This window comes from Manis pentadactyla, chromosome 4 (genome assembly GCF_030020395.1).
Source record: "Manis pentadactyla isolate mManPen7 chromosome 4, mManPen7.hap1, whole genome shotgun sequence".
Lineage (NCBI taxonomy): Eukaryota > Metazoa > Chordata > Mammalia > Pholidota > Manidae > Manis > Manis pentadactyla.
The window spans coordinates 78,443,476-78,461,652 of record NC_080022.1 but is presented as its reverse complement, the minus strand read 5'-3'; the positions used below and the strand labels follow the sequence as shown (position 1 = coordinate 78,461,652).

At 39.6% G+C, this 18,177-nt stretch overlaps 1 protein-coding gene and 1 long non-coding RNA gene across 3 annotated transcripts in view; one reads left to right on the top strand and one right to left on the bottom strand.

Annotated features, from left to right (window-relative positions):
- TGFBR3 (transforming growth factor beta receptor 3) overlaps positions 1-14,229 on the top strand; it is a 186,785-nt gene extending 172,556 nt beyond the window's left edge. For both annotated transcript variants that reach the window (XM_057500413.1, XM_057500412.1), the window contains 2 exons: positions 343-450; positions 10,903-14,229. In XM_057500413.1, the coding sequence (XP_057356396.1) occupies positions 343-450; positions 10,903-11,021 (227 nt within the window). In that variant the 3' untranslated portion in view covers positions 11,022-14,229. The remainder of the gene's footprint in view (positions 1-342; positions 451-10,902) is intronic.
- A 138-nt stretch (positions 14,230-14,367) lies between these two features.
- LOC130683381 (uncharacterized) overlaps positions 14,368-18,177 on the bottom strand; it is a 91,244-nt gene continuing 87,434 nt past the window's right edge. Inside the window, exon 4 of the long non-coding RNA XR_008997063.1 lies at positions 14,368-14,509. This is a non-coding gene — a long non-coding RNA (uncharacterized LOC130683381). The remainder of the gene's footprint in view (positions 14,510-18,177) is intronic.

Here is an 18,177-nt window from a genome sequence, read left to right as displayed (position 1 = left end):
ATCTTAACCTCTGCATTTTCAGGTTTACCAATCATATCATAGGTCCTCAGATTGAGACAAAGAACCACAGTTGTAAGGCTTTACAGAGTTTATAAATCTGATTTTTTAGTAAGTTTGTTGCTCAAAATAAACTGCAAACTGAGGTTATCTTAAAAATCTGACAATTTCATTTTTCTTTTGAAAAAAATTGGCAAGTTACAAATTCAGTATATTAGAATCCTCATTTCATCCTCGGGTGTTACTAGTCAACGTTCAGCCTTTCTGACGGTGCTTGTGAAAATCTAAAATTGCAATAATGATGCAGACTAACTGAAAGCATATATTGGTTTCTCCTCCTTACAGCAGTTTTCCATGGTCTGGACACCCTCACTGTGATGGGCATTGCGTTTGCAGCATTTGTGATTGGAGCACTGTTGACAGGGGCCTTGTGGTACATCTATTCGCACACAGGTTAGTGGAACGGTTGAATTACTGGTATCATCCTCTGTGTCTGCCCCACAGTAGATACTCCATTTTTCATTACATGCAAAAATGAATGAAATAATGAATGAAAGAGAGAAAATTCACTCCTGCTGTTTTCACATTTATATATTTGGCCTCACTTGGGTTTTGCAAAAATATAATTTGCTTTAGGCAGTGTTAGAAAAAGAATGTTTAAACTCTTCATATTAATTACAATTAAGATGCTGGTGAAATTTAGCCTCTAAACAAAGCTATTCTGTGGTTAGAATTTAATTAAAGAAAGCTAAAGTAGCCAAGTAGAAATATAAAACCTTCCCCCAAAGCTAAACACTTCAGAAGAGACATATAAATGGGCAGGAAGTGAAAAGGGAAGCCAAAATTTTATTACCACATCTGCCAGGGTACTGAGCATTGTTTAGCAGAGTCCCTAATCAATGACTTAAATGAGAATTTCTTGACCTTTTTTAAACCCATGCCATGTACTCTTTGATAAACATAAAATTCTCATGTCTTGCTTTCATAAAATTATTTGAAATTTTAAGATATGTTTTCATGAATTGAAAACAAATAAAAATGGTGAAACCTTCTGTCCTGAGCAGAGAAGAGAACCTGTTCTGATCCCAGTACAGAATGCAGGCCCTGCAAGGGGACTATGCAGTACAGTGGGGAAGGAACAGATGGACTGCCCTTCTACTGCTTTTCCTTAATTTCCTTGCAAATATGGGAAAGAAAGACATGCATTTTGAGGCATGTCTAGTGAGCTACATGGATTTATTTGTTCTTGGATATTTGTAGTTTACGCTGTAAACCTAGGTAAACTTACTTGATTGATCAGTCTGAGTGAGGCCAGTGGCAAGCCCAGTCTTTCTGTTTGAAGTTTTATCAATTTGTTGAACTGATGCCATGATCTTTGGCCTTACCTTGGGCTGTCCAACTAGCCAAGCTGAAAGAGTGGCTGCTTTAAAGGGAAGAGAAGCACTGAAGGACATTTGGAGAAGTCTTATTCTAATCCTCATCAGAGTCTTCACTTCAAATTCTACATCCTCCAAGTGCGTTATTTTAGATTATGGCAGAAGGAGAAGAACAAACCCTTTTGTACCTAGCTTGGGAAAGACACGAGCCAAAGCAGAAATTTAAGAGAATTTAACAGAGATTTTGAGTCCTCAGATTACTGTTTCTAATCAGCAACCTTTCAGTGAAGTATATTTCATGTGTGTGAGAGAAAATAAGACTCAAGTATGATGATTCTGAGGCTATACAAACATCTATGAATCATTTTAGGAATATTCTTGCTCATGAACAGTTTATATAAGCACCAGAAACAACAGCTTTTAACAGAGTAGCATTTTAGAGTAAATTATTGTGTCATAGGAATATTGACATATTCAGATCTCATGTTGACAGTTCTTTGCAACTTTTCCCAATATCCTTCATGGCTGTGAGGTTCTAGGGCTGTTGGCATCTTATGCTGTTTATTGGGAATTTACTTGAAAATACTCAGAGAAGACTCTGTGGCCCTGAGGATTTTGTATGGGCTAGTCTCCTACCCATGCTTAACGTATGCTGCTGAACAATGACTAGCTGTGGTCATAGAGCTCCACCCTCAAACCTTGAAAGGTAATTTCAAGCCAGGTAGGGCTAGGAAGCCAGGTCCAGGCAGAGTAGGGCCACTAAATGGCAACAATTATTGGCACCCACCCCACTGAACTCCCTCCGATGACCCCAGACTCTCTGTCCAAGCTAAGCCCACAAACCTGATAAAAAGCAAAGTGTGGTTTTGTGGGGAATATTGCTGCTTGTTAAATTCTGAGGTGGTGGTTAGTGTTCCCTGCTCGCCCAAGCCAGAGATTTCAGGAGGGGTTTTTAAATTTTGTTAATATAGAAATAGGTTTGTAAATAGATTAAAGAAAAACAAAACCAGAAACCCTTCCTTTTGTGGTTTCTAACAAAATTAACTGTGCTAATCTGGAAGCTAACAGGTCTATAGACACTGTCATTTGGTCTCTAAACCTGTTAGCATCACCTATAATACAGCTACAAAGTACTTTTTATTAAACGCTGTGGCCTCTGGTTCACTTTAAAGACTTCTCATAAGGAATACCAGCACCACACAAGTGTGAAAAAGGCTCACTTCAGGACCCAGTGGTAGGTTCCCATCCAGAACTCTGTCAGTTTTGTACCTGGGTCAGCTGACAGCGAGTTTAGATAGAAAGAGGTCATAACACAGTGACCGGTGGGAAGAGGTGTGTATACAAACACTAACTCAGCCCATTCAATTTCTTTTTCTTTTTAAACATTTTTTATTGAAATGTAGTTTATATACAATATTATATTGGTTTCAGATGAACAACTAAGTGATTCTTCAATTATATACATTATTCAGTGCTCTCCATGATAAGCATAGTTACCATCTGTCACCACACAAAGATTTTGCAATGTTATGAGCCACATTCCCTATGCTATACTTCTTCCATCCCTCCGACTAAGTTATTTTATAATTTGAAGCTTGTACCTCTTTATCCCTTCCCCTATTTCACCACTACTCCTCCCACCCCCATGGTAACCAATCATCCATTCTTTGTTTTTTGAGTCTACTTCTATTTTGTTTGTTCATTTGTTTTGTTTTTTTTTCAGATTCCACATATAAATGAAACCATGTGATATTTCTCTTTATCTGACTAATTTCACTTAGCGTAATACCCTCTACATCTATCTATGTTGTCACAAATGGCAAGGGCTCTGTCTTTTTAATGGCTGAGTAATATTCCATGTTATATATGTGTCACAACTTCTTTATTCATCTATTGATGGATATTTCAGTTGCTTCCATATCTTGGCAATTGTAAATAGTGCTGCAATGAACATGGGGGTGTCTCTTTCTTTTCAAATTAATGATTTTGTTTTCTTTGCATAGATTCCCAGAAGTAGAATTGCTGGGTTATATGGTATTTTTAGTTTTAAATTTTTTGAGAAACTTCTGTACTGTTTTCTACAGTGTCTGCACCAATTTATAATCCCACCAGCAGTGTACAAGGATTCTCTTTTCTCCACATCCTCACCAACACTTGTTATTTCTTGTCTTGTTTATACTAGCCATTCTGGCAGTCCATTTAATTCCACAATAATCTAAACTGTGAAACTCAGACCTTATATGGTATATTTTGGGGTTCAGGAAGCATCTGCCTCTATGTCAAAAACATCCTTAATTTGGGTAAATTCCCATTGATTATGCTTTCCATTCTGTCTGCACCACAGAGCACAAAATCAAGTCACATATTTGAATTGTGGGTATCTACTTAGGTAAGTGGAATGTGTGCTTGTCTAGGAAAAACTTGGGTTCCACATTATCATATAACAGTTTTGGGTACAATAAGGGATTCCTTAAGTCTATATTAACTCTATTTGGAAAACTCCATTCCTAAAACTTACAGTTTCCACTAAGATGGTAGAGAAGAAGGGAAGTTGGGTTGGGAATGGGGCTGGAATGGGACTATAGATCTTTCATGTTTCTGGGAGCCTATCTAGTTCAGGGGTCCCTAACCTGTAGTCCATGAAGGTCCCAAAAGTCATATGCAAAGTTCTGTTTTTTGTTTTTTGTTTTAAGGAGAGGAGCAAAAACATTTATGTTTAGTTTTTAGTAAAAATTTTTAGCTTTATCACATGTACTAACATGCACACAGTTTAAAGGCTGAAATAGTTGTACAGAGACTTGTTATTAAAAACATGAGCCCCCTACTACCCCCACTCCCTTTTCTTCCTCCTCAGAACACACCATTTTTGATGCTTAGCTTATTCTTTTGGACATTAATCCAAAATAACATGAATATAATATTGCTACTTCTTGACTTACCAGTTTTAGGCCTTTTCTTTCAACCTCCTACTATGGAAAATGAGAATTTAGTTCTTTTTAACCCCTGTACCCCAATTATACATTCATGCCTCTTCTTGTCCCCATCCTTACCATCCTCCTAATACTACTGCAATTTTGTTAGATCAGTATTTACTGTTTACAGTAGAATGCCAATTACAATTTGGCCATGTAGTATAATATTATTGTTTCTTCTGCATGACTTTTAATTTTCCCTAGAATTAATTATTGTCTTTCCTCCTACCCCCATATTAGCTTAGTTTTTTATGTACTTATCACAAATTCACCTGTTGACTCTGCCAGATGTCTTAATCTCTTCTTAACACATTGAGGTTTCAAGTGTCCTGTTGCTTCATTTTCATCAGTAAATCTTTCCTGGAGCCTCCGATCCCATCTGAACTAGTTGCCTTCTATGTTTGGACACTGATGTCTTCCTACATCCTTTCAGCACTGTTCTAGGGATTCCCTCTACTTTGAATTGTGGGTGTCCTGTATCATGTACCCCATGTCATCCTCCTTCTTGGTTTAATGGATGCATAAGAAGTAAATGTTTTTCACACCTAGAAATAGAAATATTTAGAAATATCTCTAAAAATAGCCTCATTTTATACAGACACTTGGTAGCTAGTTTGGCAATTTTAAATTACAAAATAATTTTCCTTCAGAATTTGAAAGCAATCCTCATTGACTTCTAGCTCTGAAGACTGCTTTTTGGAAATTCAAAGCCATTGGTTTTTCTTTCTGGAAGAAGTTTTACAATAGTAGTTCCTGATTCAGATGTATTTTCATACATTAGCTGGGCATTAATTTGAGCCTTTTCAGAAACTCACATCCTTCAGTATTGAGATTTCTTAGAACCTGTTTTTTCACCATGATTTTCTCTGTTCTCACATCCTAGAAATCATTTTGTTTGAAAGTTAAACCTCTTGACTGAGTCTCTAATTTTCTATTTTCCACACTTTTCCTTTCTTCATTTTCTAGGATATTTCTTCATCTTTATCTTTCAGTTTCCTACTGAGTTTTTAATACTACCTTTAAATTTATAATTCTACAAAATTTTTCCTATGAATTAAGAAAAAAGTTATCCAATTCTTGCCTCATGGGTGCAATTAAGAATGGGGAAGTTATGAGTTTGTAGGTGGGACATTTTGATTGTGAACTTCCCTTGGGGTAGACTGGCTGGACCTTTTATTGAGGAACTCCTAATACCACATCTTTGGATCTTTCCTCTTGAGTTCATTAGGTTTTCTATAAAACAGGTTTTCCTGTTTCCTTCCTGGTGGGTGTAGATCTGGCTGTCAGCATTTGGGGGGTCACAGTATCCAACATGTAGGTGTTCGTTTAATCCTCCTCTTTCATGGTGGGTCTCTGCCCTCAGCTGTGCCTGGAAGCTGACGGAACCCTCAGCTTCATCCTCTTTAGAGAGTAAACTTCCTATCTTCCTCCGGATGAGGAAGGGCAGGGTGTTGGCCCTGAGGAGTATAGAAGGGGTTGTATAGAAATCTTGCTGCTTACACAGAAGTTTAGCCAGCCCTGCTGCTCATAGCCCCATGTTCACCCTCTCTTCTAGAGGGGTGACTGATGCCACCATTTCCTGAGTTTTTGAGAGTTCTGTGTTATAACTTGATTTTCTCTGTTTTTCCTACTGTTAGCTTAGATTGTGGCTCTCTTAAATCTATAAAGTCAGTTGCTACTCACCCATTTCCTCACAGCTTCCAATATTTTATTGCTATTGTTTCCACTCCTGCTTTCCTTCTTCTTGCAGGTTTATGCCTTTTGAAAATCTGTAAATTGTCATTTTGGTGAGATCCCTACTTTACAGGGTTATTGGAGGTGAGACTGCTTATAAGAAATGCATGTGAAAAGCTTTCTGAACTCCAATGACCTAAAAAATGTAAGATATTTAAGGTTGCTGAGCTGGGTAGGCAGAAAAAATATGTATGAGTGGAAACAACACGGTGTTTCACAGAGCAAAATAAAATGCTGAGGTCTTGAATTAGATGTGCCTATCCCGATCCCTCAGGCTTCCATTCAACAATCCTCAGTTGAACATACCATGTGTTCCTAAAGCAGATGTCAAGCTCATACCAGGTGCACCTGAGCTGGGTGAGAGCTTTTAGTTAGGAGCATCTCTGGTGGCTTCAAATATTTTTAGAGGTTTGCAGTTTTTCCAGGCTCCCAAGTCTAGTCCAGGTGAAGAGAGAAACAGCAGGAAGATAGGCTAAGATATGACTAAAGTAGGAGACAAGAGACGTCAACCCCAGAGACCACAGATGCAGCTGGAATAGATGGGAACCCTGGTGTGCCTGGAAAGAAGGCAGGGTACACTCCCCAAGTGCTCAGGTTAAGTTAAAGTAAGATGCCCTCAGAAAACCAAAGTGCAGGCACAAACAGGTTGGTCATTCTGCAGGAATAAAGGAAGTGGTAGGCAGGACACATCGAAAGATTTTAATTCCTGCCTTGGAACATTTCTCCTTTTCCCCATAACTTATAACAATACCTAATCCACCGTTCTTGCAGAGTTTTGCCTGTGAAAGGCAAGTCTTCTAGCATGGAGAGTACGAAGGGACAGTTTTTGAAAATTATAATTAGTGATTGAAAACTTCCCTAAAGATGGTCTGGTTCACTCTCCTTATAGGAGTGAGCTTGTGAAATAACTGCAGTTAGGATATCAAGAGATCAAGACATTAACTGGTACAGAATTATAGCCAATGCATAGGCCAAGAGCAAAATACCTTTTTCTTTCCAGCTAAATTGCCCCGAGACCTATGGTTTTCAATCCAGTGCTTAAATATGTCCTAAGAAAGAAATGCCAGAAATTCCCCTTTTTAACTAACCAATCCCCATAATCAGCAAGTTCTTCTGTTTTGTGACCTAAATCCTTATTACTGACACTAAATTATGGCACCAGACATGATTAGACACACATCACAAAAGCAGAAATAGTTCACAGAATGATAGGAATTTTCAACACCACATAATAAAAATCTCAAGAGGCAGCATTTAGGGGAGATGTTTGTACTTTTTAATTTTCTTTTTCCTGTGCAAATTATTTTCCTCCACACTCTATGATAATCAATTCAACAAACATTTACTGAGTACCTACCATATTCTGGGTACTATGCTAGGAACTTATAGCTAATGGCACAGACAAAAAATAAAAAATTATAGGCAAAGTGTGTGGCAAATGTGATGATTAAAACAAGTACAGGATGCTAGGGAACCCCTCACCAATCCAGTCAGATGAGTCTTAGTCATAATTCATTCACTCACTCACTCATTCAACAAACACTGCTGCATTCCTACATCTTTCAACATGGTGCTCAGTGGTAGATGTGAAGTAGTTCTCTTCCTCGTATTAGGCCCTCAAGGGAGAGAAAGAACAGCTGTCTGCTCCTCTTTGTGATAATCCTCTGTGGGCAGTATCCCCGAATGGTCTCCCTTGGGCTGAGTAATTAGGATTCCTTTCACCTTTCTTGAAATTTCTCCTGTTTTTGCTGTGTCCCCATAGAGTCTCTCTGCATACCTCACATCTTTCTCAGATAAAGTCTCTTCCCCGGGACCTGACAGGGTGAAAGACGTAGAGAATCTAGTTGCAAAGTAGACTGCCGAAGAGGTGGCAGGAGATCAGATCTGGGCAACTCCATGCCGAGCTGAAGAAGTAAAACAGATTATCCCTTAAGAAATACATTTTGGTGTTTCTAAAAGCATTTCTGGCAGTATGTAGGCCCAGCCACAGGCTAGTATGAGAGCTGGGCAGAACTAATCTTTGGTGTCCGTGTCCTACCCATGCACCAAATGCCTCTTTCCCCTACTCACCCACACCGCCCCCCTCACCACCACAAACCTCTCTTTCTCAGTGTGGTTTGAGATTTTTAGGAGCAAAGCATGAAGACTGAACACATTTCTTCTGACGTCCAAGTTTGATGTTGCTGAGCGAGGAGACCCCCTGGAACTCCTTGCACTGGCTGAGTGGGCCTACTCTGTTAGCCCTAAGTTCCCTGCCCATCTTCTCCAAAAGTAGGCTGGTTGTGTTTGTCACCCAAGGGATGTTTTAGAGAAAGTCAGCACTCCAAGAAAGCAAAGGTCACTGTGATAGAGAGCAAAAAACCGAAGGACCCATCTCAGAAAGCCCCGGGGACTCTGTTGGCTTTTTAAGCAGAAGCATCTGCACATTAAGTGTTCTTTCTCGTGTGAATTTTTCTGTAGTGCCACTTTCATCTGACAACAAAAAAGCTTCTTAATTTCTGAAAAGGGAAAAATTTTTAACAGCTTGGTGAGATTGAGAAATCTTACGCATTACATGTGAAAATAGGCACAGAAGCAGAAGGGATAGTGTAAAGAAGGTATTTTCAACATTTCTAAGCAGATACTCAGACCAAGATCCTCCTTGGCACAGTGTTGGCTCAAAGTCAGCAGATCACTTGGCTTGTCCACCTCCGTGAACTGTGTGCTGCAGTCTTGAGTAAACGGGGCTTCTTTGTCTTGTTTTGCTTGGGGTTTCATCTTGGACAGTATTTTTGCATTAGCAGCACAAGAGTTTCCCAAACTCTGGAACTTGAAAGATTTTTTAATGGGCACTGATTAAAATAAACTGACATGGCAACAAATTCTATTTGGCAAATAGACATCAGAAAGCAAATATTCAGACTTCCTGGACAGGGTGGAGTACTGGCGCTTTTCCCACATGTGAATAATCAAGCACATGTCAACTTCTGGATGAGACAGACTTGTTCACTGTCAGTAGATGAGGCCAGGCCATCCTGCTTTAGCTGCTGTCAGGCTGAACTCAGGAAGCCCATAGGAGCCAAAAAGAGGAGGGTGGGGTGTTGACTTACCTGCTTTTCGGCTGTATCCTTTCTTTAAATGTGAGAAGATATTTATAAAATGTCCTTCATGCACAGCCACATCAGTCCATCTCATAACATGTGGATCCTGCTGGGTGTGGGTTAACTTGGGTTGTAATGGAGCTGAATTTGTAAAGTGGAAGTTTGGGATTTTTTTTTTTTTGAGCACATCAGAATAGCTAAGAGATTTGATTTCCTTCTAGAAATAAATCTCCCACTCTGGGGAAAGTGATTTCTGGCAGAAAGTCACTGTCACTGAGGCAAACTTCCCCACCTTTAAAGTACATACACACATGAAGGGTAGAGGGCAGTAGGGGAGGGTCCAAAATATAGATTGCCAAAAAAAAAAAGCATGAAAATACAGTATTTCTCTGCCTCCAAGGAATTTTGGCCCCCTATCCCTGCTCCATCCCTCCACCAACCCCAGAAGAGAAGATAATCAAAGGAAATACAGCAAGGGCCAGATGTGCAACAAACGCGTAAATGCCTTGAGTTTGATGCAAAAATGCATGTAGTAACTGTGTGGTCCGTAAAATGGGTGACAAGGAAAGTTGTAACCAGATGCAGGGGCCTCAGCCAGGTCTGCATTTTGCAGAACTGCTTTTTTGACAGAGGCTTTGCGGGGCCCCAGGAAGGGAAAAAGGGAATAGAAGTAACAGCTAAGTTCCTGTGCTTGGAGGGCAGGGCCTTTGCTCTATGTGTTTTGTTTTAATGAAGCAGCCGGAGGGTTGCTTATCTCTGGCTGATAGCTGTGTATTTCAGCATGACAGGAAAGAGGAGGCTCCTTCATAAACAGAACCTGGCCCTTTGGGGGCTTCCCACACTGCAGGGGGAAGACTGCTGACCAGAAGTTTATTAAGTTTACGCTCTGGCTTTTCAAAGAAAATGCAGCGTTTTTCATTGGAAAGCCTTGATCACTTTTCCCTACCTTAGAGCCATTTTTTGAGGGCTGCCCTAAGGCTGTTTCCCTGAAGAAAAGACTGAGCTCTGAAGCCTTTTGCTGTGCTAAATGCAAACCATGTGTGAGACCAAGGCAAGGTTCCCTCCCCTCCAAAGCCCTGCACAGTTGGCGCACGGAACGGGGTCAGCTAACATGCAGTGGGATGCTTAGTGTGTTAGGAGACAGTCACGCTGTGCCCTGCAGGACCTCAGGATGGAGGTGGTGGTCCCTGACCACTGAGGTCCCCATATGCGGAGAGCTGAACCACTCCCCTGAAGGTTTTTCTGAGAACAGTTTCCTCCCACCTACATCTCTCAGGTAGGTTGTTTGCGTGGGACACATGCCTCTGTCACTGCTAGGGCAAAACCTCGGCTTCACCATGGTTTCAAACGATTACATTCAGAAAAAAGCCCCCAAACTTCTAGGGATGTAAAGGTCTCACCCCCAGACTGTCCGATGTCATTTCGAAAGGAGATGGGCTGTGTTTCCTGAGCACAGGTGCTGGTCAGTTGGATCACAGTACAGAGGGTGGTAGTTCCTTCAAAGACCTGGGGTTTCATCAGCAGCAGTCAGGGGTCATAGCCATTGTAGCTACCTGTCAGCTTGAAAACACTATTCTTTTTCCCACGCAAGAGGCTTTGAAAAAAACAAAACAACAAACACAACAGCCTTACATGTAGGACCTTTCTGCCCATGGTAGAGAACATTGGATAACATGGCAGAAGAGGAGGTGATCTTTGACTGAAGGCAGGGATGTAATCCACGCCTTCCTCTCTTAACCACAGGGGAGACGGCCGGGAGGCAGCCGGTGCCCACGTCGCCGCCGGCCTCGGAGAACAGCAGTGCGGCGCACAGCATCGGGAGCACACAGAGCACGCCCTGCTCCAGCAGCAGCGCCCCCTAGCTGAGACCCGGGCGCAGCTGGGGCTCACCGGGTTCCCTGCACAGGAGATCCCCGGTGTATTCATCCCTGCCCCCGGGGCTACGATAAATGTGACCCCTGGACTTCTGTAACACACTAGAATTCATGTGAGAAAGCTAAGGTGGTGGCCTTCTCCACCAGCCCCTCGCAGGTTTGGGGGTTTTCAATGTGAAACACATGCCAGTTTTTAAAATGCTGCTTTGTCCAGGTAAGAATATCCATAATTTTGGGCCCCGAGTTTTACCCAGACTCAAGGAGTTGTTAAAGGATAATAGCCAGATAGTATGACCAGTAAGGAGATGTGGCCAAAGATTCCCTTAGAACTAAACCAGGATGTAAAGCTAAAGAAATGCTTCAAGCTTTTCTAGGTGCATTCCTCCACATCCAGTCAGCACCTACTGGGGGCATGCTTCCCACCTTGCTTCTACAACCTGTAGGGCTGATGTGGGGGCTGGACGGCTGCTGCCCTCTGCCACCACATCCTGACTCACAACGAGGCAACATCCTGTCCTGTACCCTGGGCCAAACCAGTGCTGAATACCTTCTCAGCTTCCTCCTGCCCACACCGCACACTGGCTGCAAAAATGTCTTCGTGCAAATTTCTTTATAGGCATAGAGACATTGAAAATGGCCAAAATCGGGGACAGTAGATTTAATGCCCACTGATGATATTTTGTTCTGAAAAAAAATTGCATAAATTGGGGCAAATTCAGTTGTAAAGTTGAAGAGGATTTTGCACAGTAATAAAAATGCAAGTGCAAGTATAGACCATGTCATGTGGCACATTTGTTTTCTCATTTGAAAAAGACAAAATTCGTTCCCCCCTTAAAAATGCCCTGTGCCTTCTGAGTTGGAACATATTCTTAAATATATTTGGGAGAATTCATGTTTCTGCTCAAAACACGTCAACCTTTTGAACAGACCAAGTTCTTGTAAGATGCAAATGCGTGGCAGGTCCTGTTGGATTCCAGTTGGTTATCTGAGCACTGTCTCCAGTTCTGCCAGCTAAGTGCTGAGATAGGAGAAAGGGCCCTCCTTTGGATTCGTGTAGAACTGTTGCCTGTAACACATCCCAAATGGAGGTGAGTTTCATTAAGATGGAATAATATGATGCCACTTTGCAGCTAAAATAAGCTCAACTGATACCTCTATGTTAGAAAAGAATGCCAGAGGAAGAATTCCATGCCAAACAATTTACTACTGAGGATAGCTTCATTGCAAATATATGTGATTCTTTTTCCAGAATTCCCCCCAAATGACTCAGAATTCTACAAGTAGAACAGGTTATGTTCTACCCCCAAAATATACATAAGCAAATCTCATTGCCCTTAAAATAAGGAAGTTTTGCCTGGTTCTCTGTGAAGGGAGCCCTGAGTGGAAATGCTGATGACACCCAAGACCTGAGGGCATTGTCTACAAGGCAAACAGCAAGTGGGTGGAGATATTGGTGATTGTCACTCACTCAGAGAGTAATACTCTGATTTGATAGGTGTAGATTGTTCAGTCATGAGAATTTTAACCAAAGCAAACTACTTGAGGGCTAAGATTGCCAGGCTACATTGACTTACTGAAAATTTTGCAGATTCCTACAAACAAATGAAGATAGAAGATTAAGAATTTTTTTCCTTCAGTTAGCTTTTTTTTTAACATAGGGGTATCAGAGTGGAGGACCTAGATTATGCTACCTGTGTTTGAAAATAATGCGCTTTGCCTAACCTTCAGCCGAATGTATTGTTTTAGCATATTCTATGTATAAAAAAATTTAAGGATGTCTTCAAAGAAGACTAGAGTCTTTAAATCACTTATAGCTATATTTTACTACAAAAATTTGTGTATAAGGTATATTTAAGTGTTTTAGATAAATTTAAATTACTCCATATGAAATGTTTAATTTCAGTTACTGTGAATTCTTTTGATCAGTTCTTTGCTGTTTAGAAAACCTTTTCCATATGTTAAAAAGAAAATTAGCTATCAAGAGGTATTGAAAGGTCCAGTTCTTAGACGGACAGAGTTAAAACCTTTTGTAATATATTTAAAATGTATGTTTTCGAGAGAGAAGCTACATTACCAATGATTTTATATATAATTTAAAATTAACTTACACATTTATAGATGCAAACCAAAAGATTTTAAAACAGAAGGAAAAAAATCACCTTTTATTTGTTTCCGTTTTATTGTCAGAAGTATCATTCAGATCAATAGTTCTGTGTTGATGGAAGCTAATCCCATGTTAGAGAATGAATGTCATTTAGTATCTCAGAAATGTTTCTACAAAATGAACAGACAAAAATGGAGAATGTTATCTTGCTAGCTTCTTACTACAGCATTTTCAACTGCTTCATACTTCACAGTTTTAATCCAAAGTACAAGTTCTACTTTATAACACATCCTGCAAGTTTCTTTGAAACCATTGTTATAATTTCAGTTAAATCTTCTTTCTGCAAAGTCGTCGTTACTTCTGCAGACTATAGCCTTAATTTGCAGAGGCCATTTTGTTTTGTTTGATGCTAATGCCATTCTTGAAATGCTCTAAACTCCAAGGCAGATTGTGTAATAGCCTATAGCTTTTCACTATGTGGTGTTTACCAGTTGTTACTCTGTACTGTAAAAGTCAGAGATTTCTTCTGTCTGAGCTGTTTGTATAGCTGTTGTGTTTTCTAAACAACAAGAAAAATGTCTTTCCCTTGTCTCTAAGATTGTAAACCCGTTTCCTGTGTGTGTTCTGTAGCGGGCATGATTGTGAGCGTGTGTGGGGGTGCGCACGCACGTCAGTCTTTTTGTGCTGTAACTACCTCATGGTTTGAGTGATGGTTGTACTGCTGGTTGTATTAACAGAACACATTTTGTTGGATGAATGGTGTGTGTCTTTATTCCTGTTTGTTTTATCTGGGGGTTGTTCATGAAATTGACAGATGTTTTTCTAAAAAGGACTATTACCAGTTTCCAAATATAATACTTCTCTCTTTTGGTTTTTCCTGAATGAGCCTGATTTTGTTGCTGTTTTTCATCTGTGAGGGGTAAAAAGAGTACCCTTAAAAATCCCTGTGGCCAGTTTGAGCACCCCTCTTGTATTCTTTTCTCTGTTCAATGTGTCAGCAATTTTATGAACATGCTCAGATGTATAGTTTTAATAACCACAGTTTTAAGTCCTTTATCTGTGCATAATAAAAGGATATATATCAATGATTAATGTGTGTCTTGTTGGCTCATCATTATATTCTACCCTCAGGCTGCTATAACCCTTCTTCATGGTCACTGTTGCTCAGTGTATAGCGTGCTCCGATTGTGTTAAGGAGGCATGGGGAGGAGAAAGACTGAAAGAATACCCCAGCTCACTAGAGTGGAGGCGAGGAGTACGCAGGCCAGAGGGAGAGACAGCAGGAGCTGTCCTTCTTCTTGGTAAACTGAGGTAGGCGACCTGGGAGTGAGTGTCAGCACTGGCATCCATTCCTGGGCTTTCTGTCAATCTCCTAGAGGCAAGAAGAGAGAATAATATGTATTTTGGATCTACTATTTTCATGCCTTCCCAATACCCCACTGCTGTTTCCAGCATTCTCTGTGGATATGACATCACCACCTTCCAGCTGCCCAAGCCAGAAATCTGGAAATTAACTCGACTCATCTTTGTCATCCCCACCCACAAGTTAATAAGTCTAAGTTTATTCTACCTCCTTATACCTTATATAGGGAGAGGGACCCCTCTCCCTATACCTTATAAACCATTGATTTATTTCTACTCTTGATTGCTGATATGTAAAATCCAAGGCCTATTATTTCTAAATTACTAAGTTACTAATTAGCTAAGTTACTACAACAGCCTAACTAGTATGCTGACTTCCCAGCTTGTTCCACTCTAGGTCTTTCTCCACAATATAGTCAAAGGAATCCTAAAAAGACTCAGATCATGTCCCTTCCCAAGTTAGAGCCTCTAAGCAACCCCCCCATTTGCTTTCAGGATAAAGTTCAACCTCCTAAGTATGGTTCAAAGAGAACAATCTTTCTACCATGCCAGCTGCATCTCTCATTTCTCTGGAGCCCAAGTTCTATGTGGCATATCCCTCATCAGACAGATTTGTATTATGAAAAGAAAACATTGAACGTGTATTTATACAATGCACTCTCATACCCCTACTTTCTTCTCCCCTTTTGAGAATTAGTGATTTAGATAGTTAGAAACAGACCCAAAATGGTATTAAGGCCAGTGACCCCTCTCCCCCAACAGCCCACACAGATAGGTGGCCCCACAGCAGAAACAGGGTGAGGGGCTTGATCAGCACCTCCAGTGAGTTGGAGTCCTTGCTACAGATGAGAGTTCAGCTACCTTTCAGTACCAAGATTGTGCCCTGAAGCCAGCTCCTTTCAAAGGATCAGTGGGAAAATTGGCAGGTCAAATAATTTTTTCTGCCATTAAATTCTCCTTGTATCTACTGGAGCAGAAACATAGGCAGTCCACAACTGAGCTTCAGAGAGTCTGTTAGCCACCTGAAATTGTATATAAAATTTTGCATTGATGTGTCTGGGCTTTTGTTGTTCTGGGTTTTTTTGATGAGAGAGTCCATAGCCTTTTTGTAGTTATGTCCTCTAAAACAGTTATTTTTCTTACACACACACATATATATATAATTAATGTAAACAATACAGACACATGGCCATGAAAAAACTGCCATATCCTTATGCTTAGAGATTGTAAGACTAATTTGGTGTATATATTCCCAGACACTTCCTTATGTTCATGTCAACATGTACATGTTGATAAAAAGATAGTATTATAACATCTGTGACTTGCTTTTTTCACATGGCATATCTTCCTATTAGGCTTCATACAGTAAGTTCTGATTATCCCTCTTTTACTAGACCTTCCTTAAATTGCCAAGGTAAAACATTGCCATGATAGGAGGTGAAATAAAATTATCTGTTGATATTCTTTTCTACCCCTCTCATCACTGCCCTGGAGGCACTGATGTTACCAGCCTTTTTTCTAACCTGAACATGTTGAAACATGTCTACAAATAGAGGAATTTTTGTTTTTCTTACTAAAAATGGAATTACAGTGTACGTACTCTGAAACCTGCCCTTTTACTTAACATGGACCTCCCTTTAGGTTGGTAGATATAGAACAAATGCATGCTTTTTAATGACCATGTAATATTTCATAAAGTAAATCTAGCTAGTTCACTGGGGATGGACATTTAGAAGTGTTACTTTCAGGATTTTGCCAAGATAACTCTGCTGCAGTTAATATCCTTGTATATATAAATCATTGCATACTAGTGCTCTAAAGCAAGGGGAAAAAAGTGACAGTGTCACAAAGAGAAGCTGACAAATTCATCATCGTGGTAGGAGATTTTAACATTATTCAGAAGTTAGCAAAAAGATTTGGATATGGAAGGTTTGAACAATACAATTAAGCTTGATCAAATGAGCATACATAGAACCCTGTATCTTCAAATTTGAGAATTTTGTGCACATGAAATATTTGTAAAAATTCACCTGTATTAGACCATAATGGAATTCTCAGCAAATATCACAGAACTTAAATCATACTTGTCAGGTTCTTTAACCACAATATAAGTAGTTTAGAAATCAGTAAGAAAAGGGTAATTTAAAAGTACTCAATGTATTTGGATATTTTTAAACACTTCTAAATAATTCATGGTTCAAAGAAGGGCTCATAATACATTATCTGTAGCCTTGAAGTGAAATAAGAATACTACATTCAAACATGCAGCTAGAGTAGTAATTTATGAGAAATTTATAGCTGTAAAATTCTTACATTGTAAAAAAAGAAAGGTTGAAAATGAAAGCATATCCAATATAGCAAGTTAAGAAAAATGCCAAAAACCAATTATTACTTAAGACTACTAGAAATAGATAAGAATTAAGTAAAAATAAACACATGCATTAAGGATGAAGAGAAGATACTGCAGAGATTTAAATAATAAGGGACGGCCTAGTCTAGGTTTTCAAATTTATTAGAATAAAAATCATTTTATTCTAATAAATTTGAAAACCTAGACTAGGTGGGTGATATGTGTGGGTCAGGGTCCTGTTGCGTGAACGGAAATCACACTGGGTATTTCAACAGAAAGGAATTACTATAAGGCATTGGTTAAGCAGGTGTTAGATGGCTGAAAAGGTGAAAGGAGGACACCCGAGGTAACACAGAGTCAGTAAACGTAGAATTTCCTCCCTAAGGCTGGGGATTGTTAGAACTTGAAGTGGGGCGTGGCTTGTTGAGTCCCAGCACCAGGATCATCAAGGCAGATAGAAAAGGGTTGATCGGGAACTGGAAGAAAAAGCTCAGTAAATGGCACAGACGATTGCCTGGAAAAAATAATTTGCCAAAACCAATTCAAGAAGCAACAGAAAATGAAAAATACATTTAACCACTAAGAAAACCAATGATTTAAAATCTACTCACACAAAGCAGAACACACACACAAAAACAAAACACTGCCAACCCCAGTGGGATTACAGGTAAGTTCTATCAAGTAATCAAAGAAAGCAATGCCAGGTTATGGTGGTTCTTTTATTTTGGGGATAACAGATCAAAGGGAATGAGTTTTTTCATATTGATATCATTACCACATTACTTTCTCTAAGGGTTGCAAATCACGCCGCCACAGGCTTTTCCATCAGCCTTGGACGTGTTGAAACAGAGCTTGGGCTCTGGCCATCAGACTGCCTTAGTTAGAGTCTTGGCTCCACCATATGCTAACTGAGCTATTTCCTTAGTTAAAAAAAAAAAAATCTACTCCTTAGCATTGTTATGAATATTAAATGAGATAGCCACATAAAACATCTAAGGTGTGTTAATCACTTTATAAATATTGTCTACTATTACTGTTACCAGCATTACATATTTAAAATTCCACCAGTCTATGGTTGAAGAATTAAATCTCATTATTTGAATTTGTTTTATCATTGTCAGGGAGTTTTAAATTATCTTATAACTATTCATCTTTTCCAGGTCCTTCTGTACAATTTTACTTCCTTTGCTCATTTTTCTGTTGGGTTGTATTTTTCTTAATAATTTCCATATTAGTGATATGATATGTCACATGTCATGTATGACAAATATTTTCCTAATCCATGATGGTCTTTTCATTCATTCTGTTTACAATAGATATTGCCAAGA